General features: G+C 41.2%; 1 protein-coding gene across 7 annotated transcripts in view; it reads right to left on the bottom strand.

Annotated features, from left to right (window-relative positions):
* Positions 1 to 215: 215 nt before the first annotated feature.
* IRAK4 (interleukin 1 receptor associated kinase 4) overlaps positions 216 to 15,336 on the bottom strand; it is a 31,303-nt gene continuing 16,182 nt past the window's right edge. For all 7 annotated transcript variants that reach the window (XM_025208440.1, XM_025208436.1, XM_014521821.2 and 4 more), the window contains 5 exons: positions 11,152 to 11,261; positions 7,409 to 7,592; positions 4,924 to 4,986; positions 1,600 to 1,758; positions 216 to 1,497 (listed from right to left, as the gene is read on the bottom strand). In XM_025208440.1, the coding sequence (XP_025064225.1) occupies positions 1,465 to 1,497; positions 1,600 to 1,758; positions 4,924 to 4,986; positions 7,409 to 7,592; positions 11,152 to 11,261 (549 nt within the window). In that variant the 3' untranslated portion in view covers positions 216 to 1,464. The remainder of the gene's footprint in view (positions 1,498 to 1,599; positions 1,759 to 4,923; positions 4,987 to 7,408; positions 7,593 to 11,151; positions 11,262 to 15,336) is intronic.

The following is a 15,336-nucleotide window of genomic DNA, read 5'->3' as shown; positions in this document are numbered from 1 at the left end:
CATTTAAAAAAAAGAGTTTAGAAGAGAGGAGTCCTAGTGATACAAATATCAATTATCACATACTTTTATTCCATTTAACTGCCCCCCCACCACACATCCTTTAAATACAAACACTGAACTGACTTGAGTTCTTCTGTTATTCAACAATCATGAGTTTCATCTTGTTCAGTTTTAATTTTTTACACCCACATTAATAGAAAAAAGCTGAATGAATGGTAGATGCAAAAGATAAGGTTTATTTAAAGTCATAGCTTCCATTTACAAACAATAATATTTTAATACGTTATCACTGATTTAGGTCTTAAGTCTAAAAATTGAATGCAACTGTTTATACTTGAGTTACTCTACCTGCATTTTTATTAACACATTCAAGTATGCAAATTGCCACTGTATAATACTCCCACCCCACTCTATCAGCTTTCAAGAACTCTGTCATTAGCCCAAATAAAGGAATGCAAATTAGTCCTAAAATAGCACTATACTGTACACTTTTCAGTCCAAATGGATTTTTGTATGTAATATTTTAGTTATAGTATCTTTTTCAAAGCTCTTTTAGTAGTTTACAAAAGCAGGATAAAACTTTCTTTTCCTAAGTAGGGAAACAGAAACAAGATAAATGCCTTCTCATGTCATGACTCGACAGAAGAGAACCCACATCTACCATTTCTGTCCTCTGCTATATATTCACATTGCAGCGCACTTATTTATTCTTACTAAAAAAAATCCAGTGAAGAAAGCATATCTCCATTTAGATCTCCATATCACCAATAATCCTGAGAAAACTTTAAATTAATCTAAACACTCATCAGCTTGTGTTTCCAAATGTTGCATGAATCTGAAATACATTCTCAACTAATTTGTTCAAATGGGTATTGCCAGTATTTTTATTGTACATTGCATGGAACAAATTATTAATGCAAGTTACCTGAACTCTTGACAAGAGTAATATAAGCCATGTTCCACAATTAGAAATGCTTTTGCTTTCATTAGAAAAAGAAAAGGCCTAGTCAGTCTGTTTCCTGATATATTATAGCAAGTATATTGATTGCCCAGAGATCTGCAGAAGTGTGGAGAAAGTATAGCAACAACATAACATGTATTGCCAGAAACAGATTTTTAGTTCTCTTGCTCTCCGAAGTTAGTAAAGAGAGACTCATGGGAGTGAAGTATTATAACTTTGAGGGTTAGGATACCAGGTCTTAGTCATATCAGATCTCTTTAATGGTTAAGGCACAAATTATTTGAGAAAATGGCTTTAACGGTGTCACAAAAAATGGTGCTGTGGTAACAAAGGAGTCATCTTTTCATCAACATAGTCTTCATATAAGCCACAAAAGCTCAGAATGCAGACATGACATCCAACCGGATACAGAAGTCCATGTTTGCTAGAGTCCAACTGGAATGTAAAGCTGATATTTTAGAAAATGAACATACATGAAACATGTATCAAATGAGAAATAAATGTCAGGGAATTATCTTCTGCAGATGCTGTTGGACCTGCGAAAATACAGATGAAAGTTAATCATATTTATTTCTACCAGCATCACCAATACATAAAATGCATTTGTTTAAAAGGCCATAAAGTGAAAATCTATATACCATCTTAATGTCTGGTCTTCTGTTCTTTTTTTCACTCAAACATTGGCTAGCAATTGTATACATTTTATTAATTGACGTGGTATCCCAATCACTCATCTTTTCATCTACATAATCTTCAATTGTCTTCTCTTCATCTTCAATTTCTTCTGTGATACTTAACTGTAAAAGCATTTGATAGGATTAATGGTTTTGAGTAGAATACTTATCTAAAAGATGGCTAGTCATTAGGTCTCACATAAGCTTTTTAAAAAAAATTAAATTCTCCTGTCAGGACACCCCCCATGCTCCCACCCAATATGTGCCTTCATTATCTTCTCAAATATTTCTCTGGACTTCAGAAAATATGGTGGTTCAACAGCATAGATACCACACCTCATATGATTCAGACTTAGAACAAACCTTTTCATTTCAAATGGAATTTACACTGAAGATGTAGAGCAACTTTCCTTTATGTGGAGCATGACTTATGAACTTTCATCCAATTAAGGCTTAACAGTCCATTAACGCAGGGGTGCTCAGCCTGTAGCCCACAGAACCATTGCATCTTGTCACGCTCCCTTCCCCACTGTGGGGCTGGATCAGGGATGGGCTGCCCCTATGCCCCCTTTACATGGCTTAATGGGGTTCTGTTGCACCTGTCCCAAGTGCTGGATCAGGGCCACCGGACATTTCTGGCTTGCAGATGGGCTGGATACTGCCCATCCAGCCTGCCAAGGAAAAAGGTTGAGTACCACTGCATTAATACATTCCCCAATTTTCTTAGGACAACTATCACAGGATATCTAAAATACCTAACCGTCGAGTTTTTGTCCTTTTTCTTTAAAGGTAAGTACAGAAAAAGATGATGGTTACTGACACAGCAGTAATGACAGTGAAGATGAGTTGATGGAGAAGCTGTAGAATGTGCATTATTTTTGAGCGGGCACCTAATAACCCCTCTACACATGCAGATAAAGGAGCTATGGGATCAAATGTGCAGTCCTCTTGTATGGCAGAAGGTGTGATTGTGGGATCATGAATCAAATTCCATCAGGCCTTACTGCCAGTGCATGGGCAAGAAGCAAGCTCCCATAGCTGGGAGTCCCTTCAGTTGATGGAGAACCCAGGTGTGCAGGCACCCTATGCAATCTTGTCCCTGGGAGACCACAGGTGCTGCAATCTCCCAGCCATGGGGACACCCCACATACCCTCGCAGTTGGGAGCTCTCAGGCTTAGGGCAGCACATGGGCCCCCCAGCTGGGAGCTCTAATCAGTTGACAGGGCCAGTCATCGGAGCTCTTGGCTACACATTCAATTAATGGCATAACAGGATGCAGCTACAAAAGTTACCACATATTTTGCAGAATAACTTTGTAGCTTATTTTCAGCATGCCATTAATTGATTGAACATGTGGCCAGGTGCCCACTTAAAGTGTGATCAACTGATTAATCATGCCTTATGTCTAAGGTGTATATGGGGCCCAAAAAAGGCTATTCATAAATAAATACTGATACATTTTCTAGACACGGGAAATGCAACAAATCTTTTTGCAATGATGCAACTGATGTAGCTTTATATAAAGAATTATAATTAGCTGTATATAAGAAATTAGCTAAACTGGAGAAAACGGGTATTAGAGTAAGAAATGTAATATGGATGAGGGAATGTTTCAAAAGCTATTGCCCAAAGAACTGCTGGAATACAGGAAGGTTGGTAGTGGAGCTCCTCAAGGAATTCCTCAAGACCAACTCTTATCTGGAATGCTATGTACAGTTGTGTACAGTACCTCTCATTCAAGCAAAACAAACTTAAACTGCAAGAGGGACAGAGAAAGCACAATCAGTATAACCAGGAATAGTGAGAAGTTGGCAAGAGTTACTTGTTTATTTTAGCAAAATGTGGGCTGATTCTTCTCTCTATAAACACATTGGAAGGACACCTGCTTCAGAGAAGACCTAATGAATATGTTAGCAAAAGAATAAATGGGTATATATTGACCATGAATAAATTTAGGCTGCATATTATTAGAGGAAGACTTCTGACCATCAGCAGAGTGAAATTCTGGAGCAGTCTGCCAATAGGAATTGTTGGTACAAGTAGTATAATGGTGTCAGATGGAGCTTGATCAGTCTTAAAGGGATTATGTGACCTGAATTTCCTGAGAATAAAGATTAGACTTTATGATCTAAGACAATGGTTTTCATCTGTGGTCTGAGAACCCTTGGGGGTTCACGGACTATATCTAAGGGGTCCGTGAAAGATGACTATGATCAATCAAAAGTATGTGACTACCCACACTTACAAATTCAAAGGGGTATGTACCCTCATTTGAAATTTCCAAAGTACTCCACACCTCCACTTGAAATTTTTTAGGGGTCCACAAATAAAGAAAGGTCACTGATCTAAGGTCCCTTCCAATCCTATATTCCTAACAGAACAGAAGACCCTGCAAGCCTTCTACACAGATAATTGCCACTTGAGTACATGTTGGAGGACTGCAGAAATGGATGACAAGCTAACAGTGTTGGAAATACTTATTACCTGCCTATAGGCCAAGGAAAACTGCTAGATTAGATGCAGAATTAAAAAAATGCATCATTATAAGACATTAGTTGCTTTGTTTTAATTCTCTTAAGCCTTAGGTCTGTGGTGTCAAACACAGCCCACAGAATCATTCCAGCCAGCCTGACTGGTAGTCCAGCAGACTAGTGGAAGTTGTGGGGTCTGGCTAGTGGAGCATGGCCTGCTGTACAGTTCAAAGTCCCTGGATCCTGATGGACAGGGCCATTGGCAGCAGGGGCTGAGTGAAAGATGTGGAGATGCAGCCCTCACTTTCCCTGCTGCTGTTCACCCCCAAGCTCTATGCTGCCACCTGTGCTGCCATCTATCCTGATTCCCTGATCCATGGTGCTGTCCACCAATTTCCCTGTCCTGTACTGCCACCTGAATGAGGACCTGCATCACTGGATGCAGAATCCACCCCAGGAGGAGCCCACATGGTACGGATCTGGCCCAAGCCAAAAGGACAAAGGAGTCTGACACTCCTGCCTTAGCTTGATCATCTTAGTATATGTTAAAAGCAGTCTGTCTCACCCCTGCAAGACTTTTAAATGTTAGTAATATTTCAGCCTACAGGTTTACGGCATGTCTCATCCTAGACTAGATTATTCCAATAGCACAAAAACACAAATTCTTATATCGCTTTTGAAACACTTTGGTACCGCAGCTGAATTCACTGACCGTACCTCTTGGTTGTAAGAGTTCATAAATTGGGATTATTCCAACCTATAGATTTCCGACAGTTCATATAAAGTAATTCTGAAAAAGGAGGAAGGAATTCATACCAGCAACTGTGGCTCACGGTTTTCATCCACTGGAGAAAGCCCTGTTATTAGTTCCAGTAAAACCTGCAAGAAAACCAAAAGAAATAGCTGGAAGACATACAACAGTTGATGCATACCTCAGCTGAACCAAAGAAACAGGATCCTTAGTTTATATTATAGTAAATGTTTTTCCATTTAAACTAGTTTAGTTAAAAACATCGCAAGCTTGTACATAGGCACTCTTAGGACTTGGCTATAAGTATAAGTTGCACTGGATCAAGTCATATTTGTTTAAAAACAAGTTAGACAAAGTAATGTAAACCAATTTGGTTGCATGCTGCCAGCATCAAGGCTTCCAGCGTTGTACATAACAGGCATTCTTGTGTGCCTCAGATCAGATGGGCAGCTTATACATGCCTGCTCAGAGAGGTCTTCCATTTTCTACCTCCTCCTCTTGGTGATGAGAGGAATTGATGTCACTCCTATTTCCCTTCCATTTCCACCTACTTTGTAATCCAGATATTTCAAGTTTTATTTTTACTCCACATAGTGTTGTTTCATCCCTGGATACCACTTCATATAATTATAGAAAATTATGGTTGGAAGGGACCTCTGGAGGACATCTAGTCCAACCCCCCCTGCTCAAAGCAGGACTGCCTCCAACTAAACTGCCCCAGCCAAAGCTTTGTCTAGCCAGATCTTAAAAACCTCCAAGGATGGAGCTTCTACCACCTCTCTGGGTAACCTGTTCCAGTGTTTTACTACTCTTCTAATGAGAACATTTTTCCTAATATCTAACCTAAACTTCCCTTGCTGCAATTTGAGACCGTTACTCCTTGTTCTGTCGTCTGCCACCACTGAGAGCAGTCTAGCTCCATCCGCTTTCAAGCCCCACTTCAGGTAGTTGAAAGCTACAATTAAATCCCCTCTCAGTCTTCTCTTTTCTTGACTAAGTAAGCCCAGTTCCCTCAGCCTCTCCTCAGAAGTCATGTGCTCCAGCTCCCTCACCATTTTCGTTGCCCTCCACTGGACTCTCTCCAATTTGTCCACATCATTTATGTAGTGGGGAGCCCAAAACTGAATTCAGTACTCCAGATGTGACCTCACCAGTGCTGAAAAGAAGGAAATTATCACCTCCCTTCACCTGCTGGCAACACTCCTACCGACCAGTGTGCCATTAGGCTTTTTTGCAACAAGTGCACACTGTTGGTTCATATTCAGCTTTTTCCTCACTGTAACCCGCAGGTCTTTTTTTGCAGAGCTGCTACCCAGTCAGTCAACCCTCACCCTGTACTGGTACATGGGATTATTCTGCCCTAGGTGCAAGATTTTGGCACTTGTCCTTGTTGAACCTCATGAGATTTCTTTTGCCCCAATCCTCCAATTTGTCTAGGCCACTCTGAATCCTAGCCCTACCCTCCGGTGTATCTACTACTCCCCAAAGCTTGGTGTCATCTGCATACTTCCAGAGGGTGTACTTCCCTCCAAGACAGGTGATGGGTATTGCCGTACCAGTTAGGTGCTCTTACTTGTCCTCCCCATGATGGTCACAAGGGAGGGCTCAACAGTTTTTATGATGCCGAATCTGTCCAGACCTGGATTCACCATTTTCCTAAATTTCACTCTGAAAGGATCAGTCTTTTGTTTGCCACTCTATTTACTCTGCTTTAAGGGGAAGCCATGCGAGAGGAGCACCAATTACTATGTTTTATAAGTGCTTGGTATTTAGGTTTGACCTCACTATTTTCTTCTACAAAGGAGACTTTACAATCCTTGAATTACAGCTGCTTGCAGACTTCAAACCCACTCTCCCCCACCCAAAAAAAAAAACCCAACAAAAAAACCAAAAACCCAACAACAGTGCTTTACTTTGGGCACATGCCAAGTCCAGCACATGCCCAGAAGCGGCAGTGTGTTAACTGGACCTGGCTCGCACAATGTCGGTATAGATTGGGAGCTTTAGTGGGGCTTTTTTTGGTGCTTTTATATAATAGCTGATTAAATCAGCTTTAGAATAGCACCAAAAAGCCCCACTGAAGCGCCCAATCTATACAGATACTGCACAGCCAAGTTGAAGCAAAAGTAAAGCACAATTTTTTTAACATCTGTAAGCAGCCCGAGTTTATTAACTGTGGTTTCCAAAGGTTTTTAACAGGTAAGAACAACATTTAGCATAAATGCAATTCATCTTAAGGACTGTAAAGCCAGTATCTAAATTAACTAGAACCTAATATGTGATTTTACACTGATCTTTCAACTCACTTTTCAGCAGAAGGGCCACAGTTACTTGTAAACAAAAATTAGTTTTGATTAACATATTCAAGTATCTTGCAAATCCTTAGTGAAGCAGTTCACTTAAGGCTTAAGAGTATCCTCTTAAGGTCAGCTGTTCCCTGAGGAAAAGCTGACTGTACAAGATAAAATGGTGACAATGCTGGATTTTGTGAACTTGACTCGTTATACTTTTAACATTTATACAAAGGAAGCAAGTACAGCAAGTACTCACCACACCAAAGCTAAAAATATCCGCTTTGGGTGTTATCTCTCCACGTAGAGCTTCAGGTGCCATGTAGGCTGCTGTTCCCACAATTCTATCGGTCATAATAGTTTGTGTGAATTTCACCGATGCCCTTGCAAGCCCAAAGTCAGAAATTTTTGGCACAAATGCCTCATTTAATAAGATATTTGCACTGAAAGACAAAAACAACATTCCTCAGACCAGTTTTCTATTACACTAAACACGTGGTTTAAATATCTATGCATGAAGTGTGCTCATTATTGTCTGATGCTTGGAATCTGAAATAGTAATTGAAGGTAATTTACTTTAGTTAGCAAAAAACACAGCAATATTAACAACTGATTTACATCAAAATCATTACACTGTTCACTAAATAATTTAAGAATTGTCTATCAGACACACTGATTCAAATACAATTTATTTTTCCTGCAAACATGGAGGAGGCCCCAGGTACCACAATCACTTAACTATATCTATGTGATTTCCCTCCCAGACCAATACTGCTGCTGACAAAACAACCAAATAACCTTCCTCAGGTACCTGAAAACTTGTCTATATACGTCTCAATGTGATTGGTCCAATAAAATATATCAGAAAAATCCTCTTTTTCCTGGACCATCATAGCTACAACATCACTCCAACATTACCCCATACTTGTATGACATTGTCAGTGGGGTTATAAGTATTTTTTATTGTGTTTCCGAATATAAATATATGTGGCTTGCAATACATGGAACAATATTAAAGTCACAATCTTTGATACTAAACAATATCACTTCACTTTATAAGCATGATACTGTAGCCGTAAGTGACCCATAGAAACAAATCAAATATACAAACCCTAGTACAAACAAAACCATCTCCCAAGCCCTCAAGCTTCTTCTTGGAGCCTTATTAAGCACCACTGAAGCATGACTCTTACAAAAAAAGGACTGGATGTCTTAGCCTTAAAGACAGAACAGTTACGAAGATTTATAACATACTGTCACAACAGGCCAGACAACAACCAGAGATCTGTCTACCAATAGGTCTGATTCTGAAGTTCATACCTGACTCCTAAATACAACAATGCATGTAAAGAACAGTAATAAGTAACCAGCTTCTTTTTTCTGCTAACTGTGCATCGGCTAACCCTGAGAATTTCTCCCAGCCTCTCCCCTCCACTGTGCTGCATCTGGCTTTCTGTGATCAGACCTGATGAAGAAAGTTTGGCATTTGAAAGCTTGTCTAACTTTTCCCAACTACATAGTTGGTCCAATAAAATATATCACTCTAAGAAACATTTGCCTCTTGCATAATTTCTGGACCATCACAGCTACAACATCACTGTTATACTACTGTAAAGAACAACAATTTCTAAAGTCAGTTTCTTGTCAACTTGACCAGGAGCCCAAAAGAGACTATTATCTGATATGCTGCACAAATATGACTATTAACTTAATATTAATATGAATATTAACTTAATTCTTGATGCGGTTGTAGTCAGGAGATAAGAGCAAAACTAAAAACATTAAGTCAGCAATGCCTTCCTGAACCCACAGAAATCTCTCTATTGCTGTTGATGGTCTCTCTATAGTCAACAGCATTTTGCTCCCACTGAAGCAAAGTGAAATCTGAACAAAATCTTTTTAAATCCTCTGTTTGCTTACAGACCTCATCAACTCATAGCTGGTAAGAATTAATGTCTTCTTTATTTGTATTGCTAGTACTTGGAAACAGTATAAGTAGTAGCAGGCTCATGGTCATTTAAGTATTCACTGGCAAGGATTACTCAATACAGTCTAAGCAGGAGAGAAAAGAACAGAAGAAAGTAGAGTAGTAAGAAAAGTTCTCTCTTACAGGCAAAGGGGAGGGGGAGTACAGCCTTAACGGCTCTCTTCCCCAGTAAGTAGAGTTGCTCAGAGGCATAAGCAGAATGTCAGAGAAAGACACACAGTGAAAACAGCAAGCAGGATTTCAGTTAGGATCCAGGGTCAATATATGTCTATCTTTCTGCAAAGACTCCAGGCTTGATGTGAACTGGATTTAGCAGAAGTGATGGGGAGACAGAAACAGCTCCATGACATTGTCTGACAAATCAATCGATCATGATTCTTTCTAAGATATATGAGATATATGATGCTTGTCCATAAGGAATATAGCTCAGTTATGTTCTGCCCATTTCTTGAAACAACTAGACAGCCTTGTTATTCTGAAAAAACAAAATTACACAAAAACTTAGCTCTACAAACTTCTGCTCCATACAGCTCTATTTGACATATAGCAAGCAGGTTTAAAGCCCCACTTCTTTCAAGACCTTTGCAGATTAACATATAAACCAAATTAAAGGCAGGTCTTATAAAGTTAAGAAGCAAAAAAAGTCCTCAAAGAGAGGTACTCAGAGGAAACTCTACAAAAGATGATTTTTATTTGAAAAATCCCCCAAACCTTTAATTAAATCTCCAGTAAGAGTTGGTTTATAGCCAGCTGTTTAGTTCCTTTCTTAATTTTGGGATGATCTAGTGATCACAACAGATATTTGACATGAAAGCCTATACCGACCTGAGGACAGCAGAAGCTGAGTGTTCTTAGCTGGCTACACCCTTGCAGCATAAAGCAAATTTATTATAATATGTCTCTTACAGAAGACAACTGTGCACTTGAGTGAAGAGGTGTTTCGGCAGGTCTGTTCTGTCTCACTAAGATTTCATTTGCGGAAGAAAGATGAAGCAGACTCTTGTAAGAGATACTCTTCTCAAAATACAGTTGAGTTTGTTTACACAGTGCAAGCTTTATGTCTAAAACTTAATTCAGAAAAATCTGCCTTGTGCATTGAAATCGCCAAAGTGATAGTCTGAAAAACCTGAAAGATGTTTTGGGGATGTACTTTATGCACATAAAGAAAATCTCAGCATAAAGCATGCTGAGATTTTCAGATGCAAATCATTAAGAAACAAAAATGGCCTATAAAATGACTGAAACAAATGCATTTTAAACTAAGATAAGCAGGCCTGATTAAGGAAAAAGGAGAAAAATTATTCATAAGAATTGCATCAAAGTGGTCTTAGAAGCAAGGAAACCCGTCAAAGAAGTTTCAGAAAATGTTTGTATCTTCCATTCTATTCCATCATCTTCTCTGTAAAATGCATTTAATAGGAAAATTTGTAGACATTGGGTGCCTATATGCAAGCGCTGAGGCTGCTTTGATGCACTGGAATTCCAGCGTGTTGGAGCAGACTTGATTAATCGAGTCAGCTGGAGTGTGGCAATTGTGTGCTCCAGCAGTCGCCTAGGTCTCGTGTATCAGTGTCCCTGCGCTTAAAAATGGCGGGGTAGGAACTTAAAGTAGAGCTCATATGAGCTTTAGTTCAAGTGCCCCACTGCTATTTTTAAGCATGGGGATGCTGATACAAAAGATGTGATGGCACTTTGATTAGAGTAGCGCTTGAAACTGCTCTAATCAAAGCGCCACCCTCCCCCACCCCCAGACCATGTGTAAAAGTGCCCATTGAGATTATGACACATTATAATCTGCCTGACAACTCACTCCCCAGCCCAGCCTCTGGCTTCTTTACTTTTCATTCCATCCAGGAAGAGCACACACCAACTGCTGAAACTTCCTTAGCCTGACGAAGGGTTTTTGAACTCGAAAGCTTGCTTAATAACTATTCTCCAACTATTTGGGTTGGTCTAATAAAAGATACCAGATTCAAGCAAGGAACCTTGTCTGCCATTGAAATTAAGTATTTTACCTTTTAACATCTCTGTGAATGTGATTGTTTTCATGCAAAAAGTTGATGCCATTTGCTGTACCATGAGAAATTTTGCATCTTGTACTCCAGGGAATTGGTGCTGTGTCATCCTTAAATGAGAAAGGTGAAAGTACAAAGTATGTTCAGTTAGTATTTATTTATTGATGGATTGATGGAAATGGATCCTTTTTTGGTGTGTTCCTTTATTCCTTACCTATTATATCAATTTCTCTTCTCCACCAGTAAACCATTTACTTGTACATGAAAGAGCATTTATCTGCAAGGGAAATCTTAGCCATATTAGAAGATGGATGATAAAAGTCCCTCTACTGCTGCTTAACTCCTTAAATGATTGTTCAAAGGTCACCTCATACCAAAACTGTAGGTATCATCTAGACTTTTCAAAAGCACTGAAGTTGCCTACCTAATGAAAATAAAAAAGCAAAGACCTTAACTGTTAGTGTTCATGGGGCTTGTCTCCTCTTGGATCACAAAAAGGAAGGTTTTAAGAAACTGGAGCTTCTAAAATCAGGAATCAGCAACTAAGGTATAACGACTTAAGTAAGAAAAAGCCTACCTCTGCAATTTCCAACACTGATGTTCTTCCAAAAAACCAAACAAAACCCACACGTAAAAATATATCTTTCTCTCACTCGTACATCTATTATCATCCCATTTGAGACCAATTCATTTCTGCACTAAATGGCGACATTTTGGATTTTAACCATCTTTTGCTACTCAGCAATTCTAGATGACAAAAAATTATGCCCAGAAAGTTAGTTTTGGATTCTGAGCACCTTAAAGCACACAGTTTGGCAATTGGATGTTATTATTTTTTTCTGATCATCTAAGTGACCAATAGAAGATGGGATAACTAAGACCTGACTTTCAGTTAAGACAAACTCAATTGTATATATTTATATTTAAAGTGACAATCCTGTATTTTGTTATTTCTCTTGCATAAACTTCCAAGAAGTTTAGTACTGACATTTCTACGGCTTTCGGTAAGATTTTTACTACATAACACTTATCTGAATCTTTACTTGTGCAGCAGTATGTGGATTTGTCAGGTTTATTTTATTTCCCCACTTTATATTTAAGACTTGCATTACCCTGTTACAAACTGTACTCTGTATTGATTTTTGACCATATAACAACAGACAGCAAAACTGCAAAAATCCACAGAATCAAACATCATATCTACTTTACCTGAAGCAAATTGTGCTAGTCAAACAGGTTTTATCAACATGAGTTGAAGTTAATGGTCCTTCATTAAGGCTACAGACCAGGGGAGGACACAATACAGTCCACAGCAGATTCCATTTCCCAGAAGCCCCGGTGGCGCTGCCACTGCCAGACCCAACCCTGCTGCCCAGGCACTCCAGCCCATCCACCCCACACCCACTGCAGGGGGCAGGACCCGTGCAGGCAGGGCACAGAGCCTGGTGGCTGGGATGGGGCTGTAGCTGGGAGCCAGATGCCAGGGAGACCCCAGGATCTTGGGTCTAGCGTGGGACTAGAGCTGGAGCAGAGCCCTGGTTCTGCAGACAGGTGTGCAGGGAGTGCATTGCGGCTCTGCCCCAGCCCCCAGCTGTCATGGCCCTGCAATCCCAGGGTCTCCATGAAGACTGGCTGGGAGCCACATGGGCAAAGTGTGTGGCTGGGTGGGAAGCTGCCTGGGCCAGGGCCAGGGCCAGGGTCGCGGGGCAGTGACAGCACAGGGCTGGGGCCCAGTGCAGAGCTGTGATCCGCTCCCTGCACACCCCTGCCCATGGAACTCATGCCTATTGCAGGGGTGTGCGGACAGCAGATCATGGCTCTACTCTTCCCCTATGCTGTCACTGCCCTAAGATCCCAGGGTAACCCTGGCCCCACCCATCCATCTCGTTCCCAGTTGTGGCCCCATGCCAGCCACCTGGCTACGTGCCCTGCCCTTGCAGGTTCTGCCCCCGGTGGTGGATGCAGGGCAAATGGGCCAGGGTACCTGGGCAGCAGGGCTGGGTCTGGTGCTGCCAGAAAATGGAATCTGGCCACAGGCCAGATCTGCCATTTTCCCCACCCCTACTATAGACAAATGAACAAATTATACCAGGGGAATGTGAAATGGAAGGGAGAAGCAGCACAACATTTACCAACTCCTATATTTGTTCTGTAGCATGTTGTGTGTGGAGCAGCTGAGGGGGCGGGGGAAGCAGCAATGAATAAGTTCAACAGAGGTATGCTGTCCCACTTTACCTTCTCCTAAGCAGTGGTGAAATCTGGACACACAACACAGTAACTGCGGACTTGCTAATGGATTGTAAGGGTCTCCCACCTCCATCTTTGACCCAGTGATAAGCACCCCTTGTTTCAGGGGCACCTGGCTAAACCCCTAGGGACAGAAGTAGGGCTGGAAGCCATGTCCAGCAGAGATCCCTTGAACTTTTACTATGCATTTTAACCAGGGAACAGCTTTGTATGTTTTGAAAAAGTATTTTATCTAACCAAGGGCATAGAGTAGGTTGTTTAGGCTGGGGGAGATCGCTTGTTGCTTAGTTGTTTAATTGCTGGCCTCGCTAGAGGAAAAGCTGTATCAACAAAGTTCCGGAGCTGGAAGGGGGGTTACTTGTGGGGGAGCTGGAAGGGGGGTTACTTGCTGGGCTTGCTACACATTTCATCACATCAGCAAGTTTAACCTGTTACGTAGCTATATAAGGCAGACACCCACTGGGGTGTGGGTGCTTGCTTTGCGAACGATTGCCAAGCGCCACTTTCTGCGCAGAAATAAAGATTAAGTTGGATCCTTCACCCCCGTGTGTTTATTGGCACAAGCGCACCGGGCACGAACTCACTGTCCTTTGGGGACAACACCAGTACGATTTGTCTGTTCATACCTATAGGTTTTTCCATTTGGTTCATAATATTTAAGAGTGGGGACATCTATTTTCTCCAACACCTCTCACTTGTTGAGCTGTGCAGGGAAAACTGACATGAAGTCCCCTCCCTTCTCTAGCTCAAGCCACTCTTAGCTTTACATGGAAAAGTGAACAACACAAGCAAGCACTCAAGTCTCAAAGAGAACCAGTTCAATCGTACAATTCTCCAGAAACACAAATTAAATAAACGTGTTTCCCCATGCACTCATTTGGGCACTAATAAATGACTGAAGATATCTTTTGAGTGTAATAGAAAGACATCTGTTCTCCTCTGTCCTCAGAGGGTCTGAGCCATCCTGTCTATCCTTCAGTCAACCACTGCTTTACCTAGCTCCCTCCTTCCTTCTGATCATGCCTGAGTTTGCAAGGAAAATAAGCAACAGATTTGCATAGTCTGCCAAAAAAGCAGCCTAGTCTACAAACAAACCTGCACCAATTTAGTTAAAAAAGTGCAAGCTTGGGCAGAGGTGCTCTTGGGGCATGTCTATATAGCCAAGTTGCACTGGTTTAAGTCCGCTAGTTTAAGTGCCAGCTCAGCAGCAGCAGCAGCGGAAGTGGCTGGGCAGACAGGTTAACCCTTTTCTGTCTGCTCCTTGGGGATAGACAACAGGCAGCCACAAGTAAATGGGGGGGGGGCAGAGGGGAACCAGAGGAGCGGGTGGGGGGGGACACGGACGGGACACCGAGGACGAGGGGGGAAACCTGGAGTGGGGGTGGAGGGATTCTTACCTTTCAGTCCTCCAAGCCTTTGCTGGCCTGAACTTGTGACTGCCCCAAACTTGAGCTAGCACTAACACTGATCAACATATGTGCAGCTCACAGTGTAACATGTAACAAGGCCCTAGATTGTCTGCTTACTGATTACAATTGGTTAACTAAGTCAGTTTAGAGACACTTAGTTAAAACTAACACAAGTCTTCTAGTAGACTGCACTAAAAATCGCAGTCCTAGTAGCAATGTCACAATTACCTCACCTATTTCAGATCTACCTGTAAGGTCTGTTTAAAAATTTGATACTAGTTCTTTGATAATTATTTCTCAACATAGATGCAAAGAAAACCAGTTCCAGTTAACTGTCACAACCCAGTTAATCAGTGCCCATGCCACTAGCAAGAGATACCATTCAAGTAGTCAACTTAGGGATAAAAGAAATCCTTGCCAGAAACTCCTAAAACAAAATCCTGGCGGAGAGCTGTATATAATTTATGCCCACGTCACAAACAAGAAACAAAACTTAAGACTGGTCAGGGTGAAAGGGGATAGCCCTGCC

This window comes from Alligator sinensis, unplaced genomic scaffold (genome assembly GCF_000455745.1).
Source record: "Alligator sinensis unplaced genomic scaffold, ASM45574v1 scaffold147_1, whole genome shotgun sequence".
NCBI lineage: Eukaryota > Metazoa > Chordata > Crocodylia > Alligatoridae > Alligator > Alligator sinensis.
Note: the sequence above shows the minus strand (reverse complement) of the source record. Positions and strands in the feature narration are given on the sequence as shown.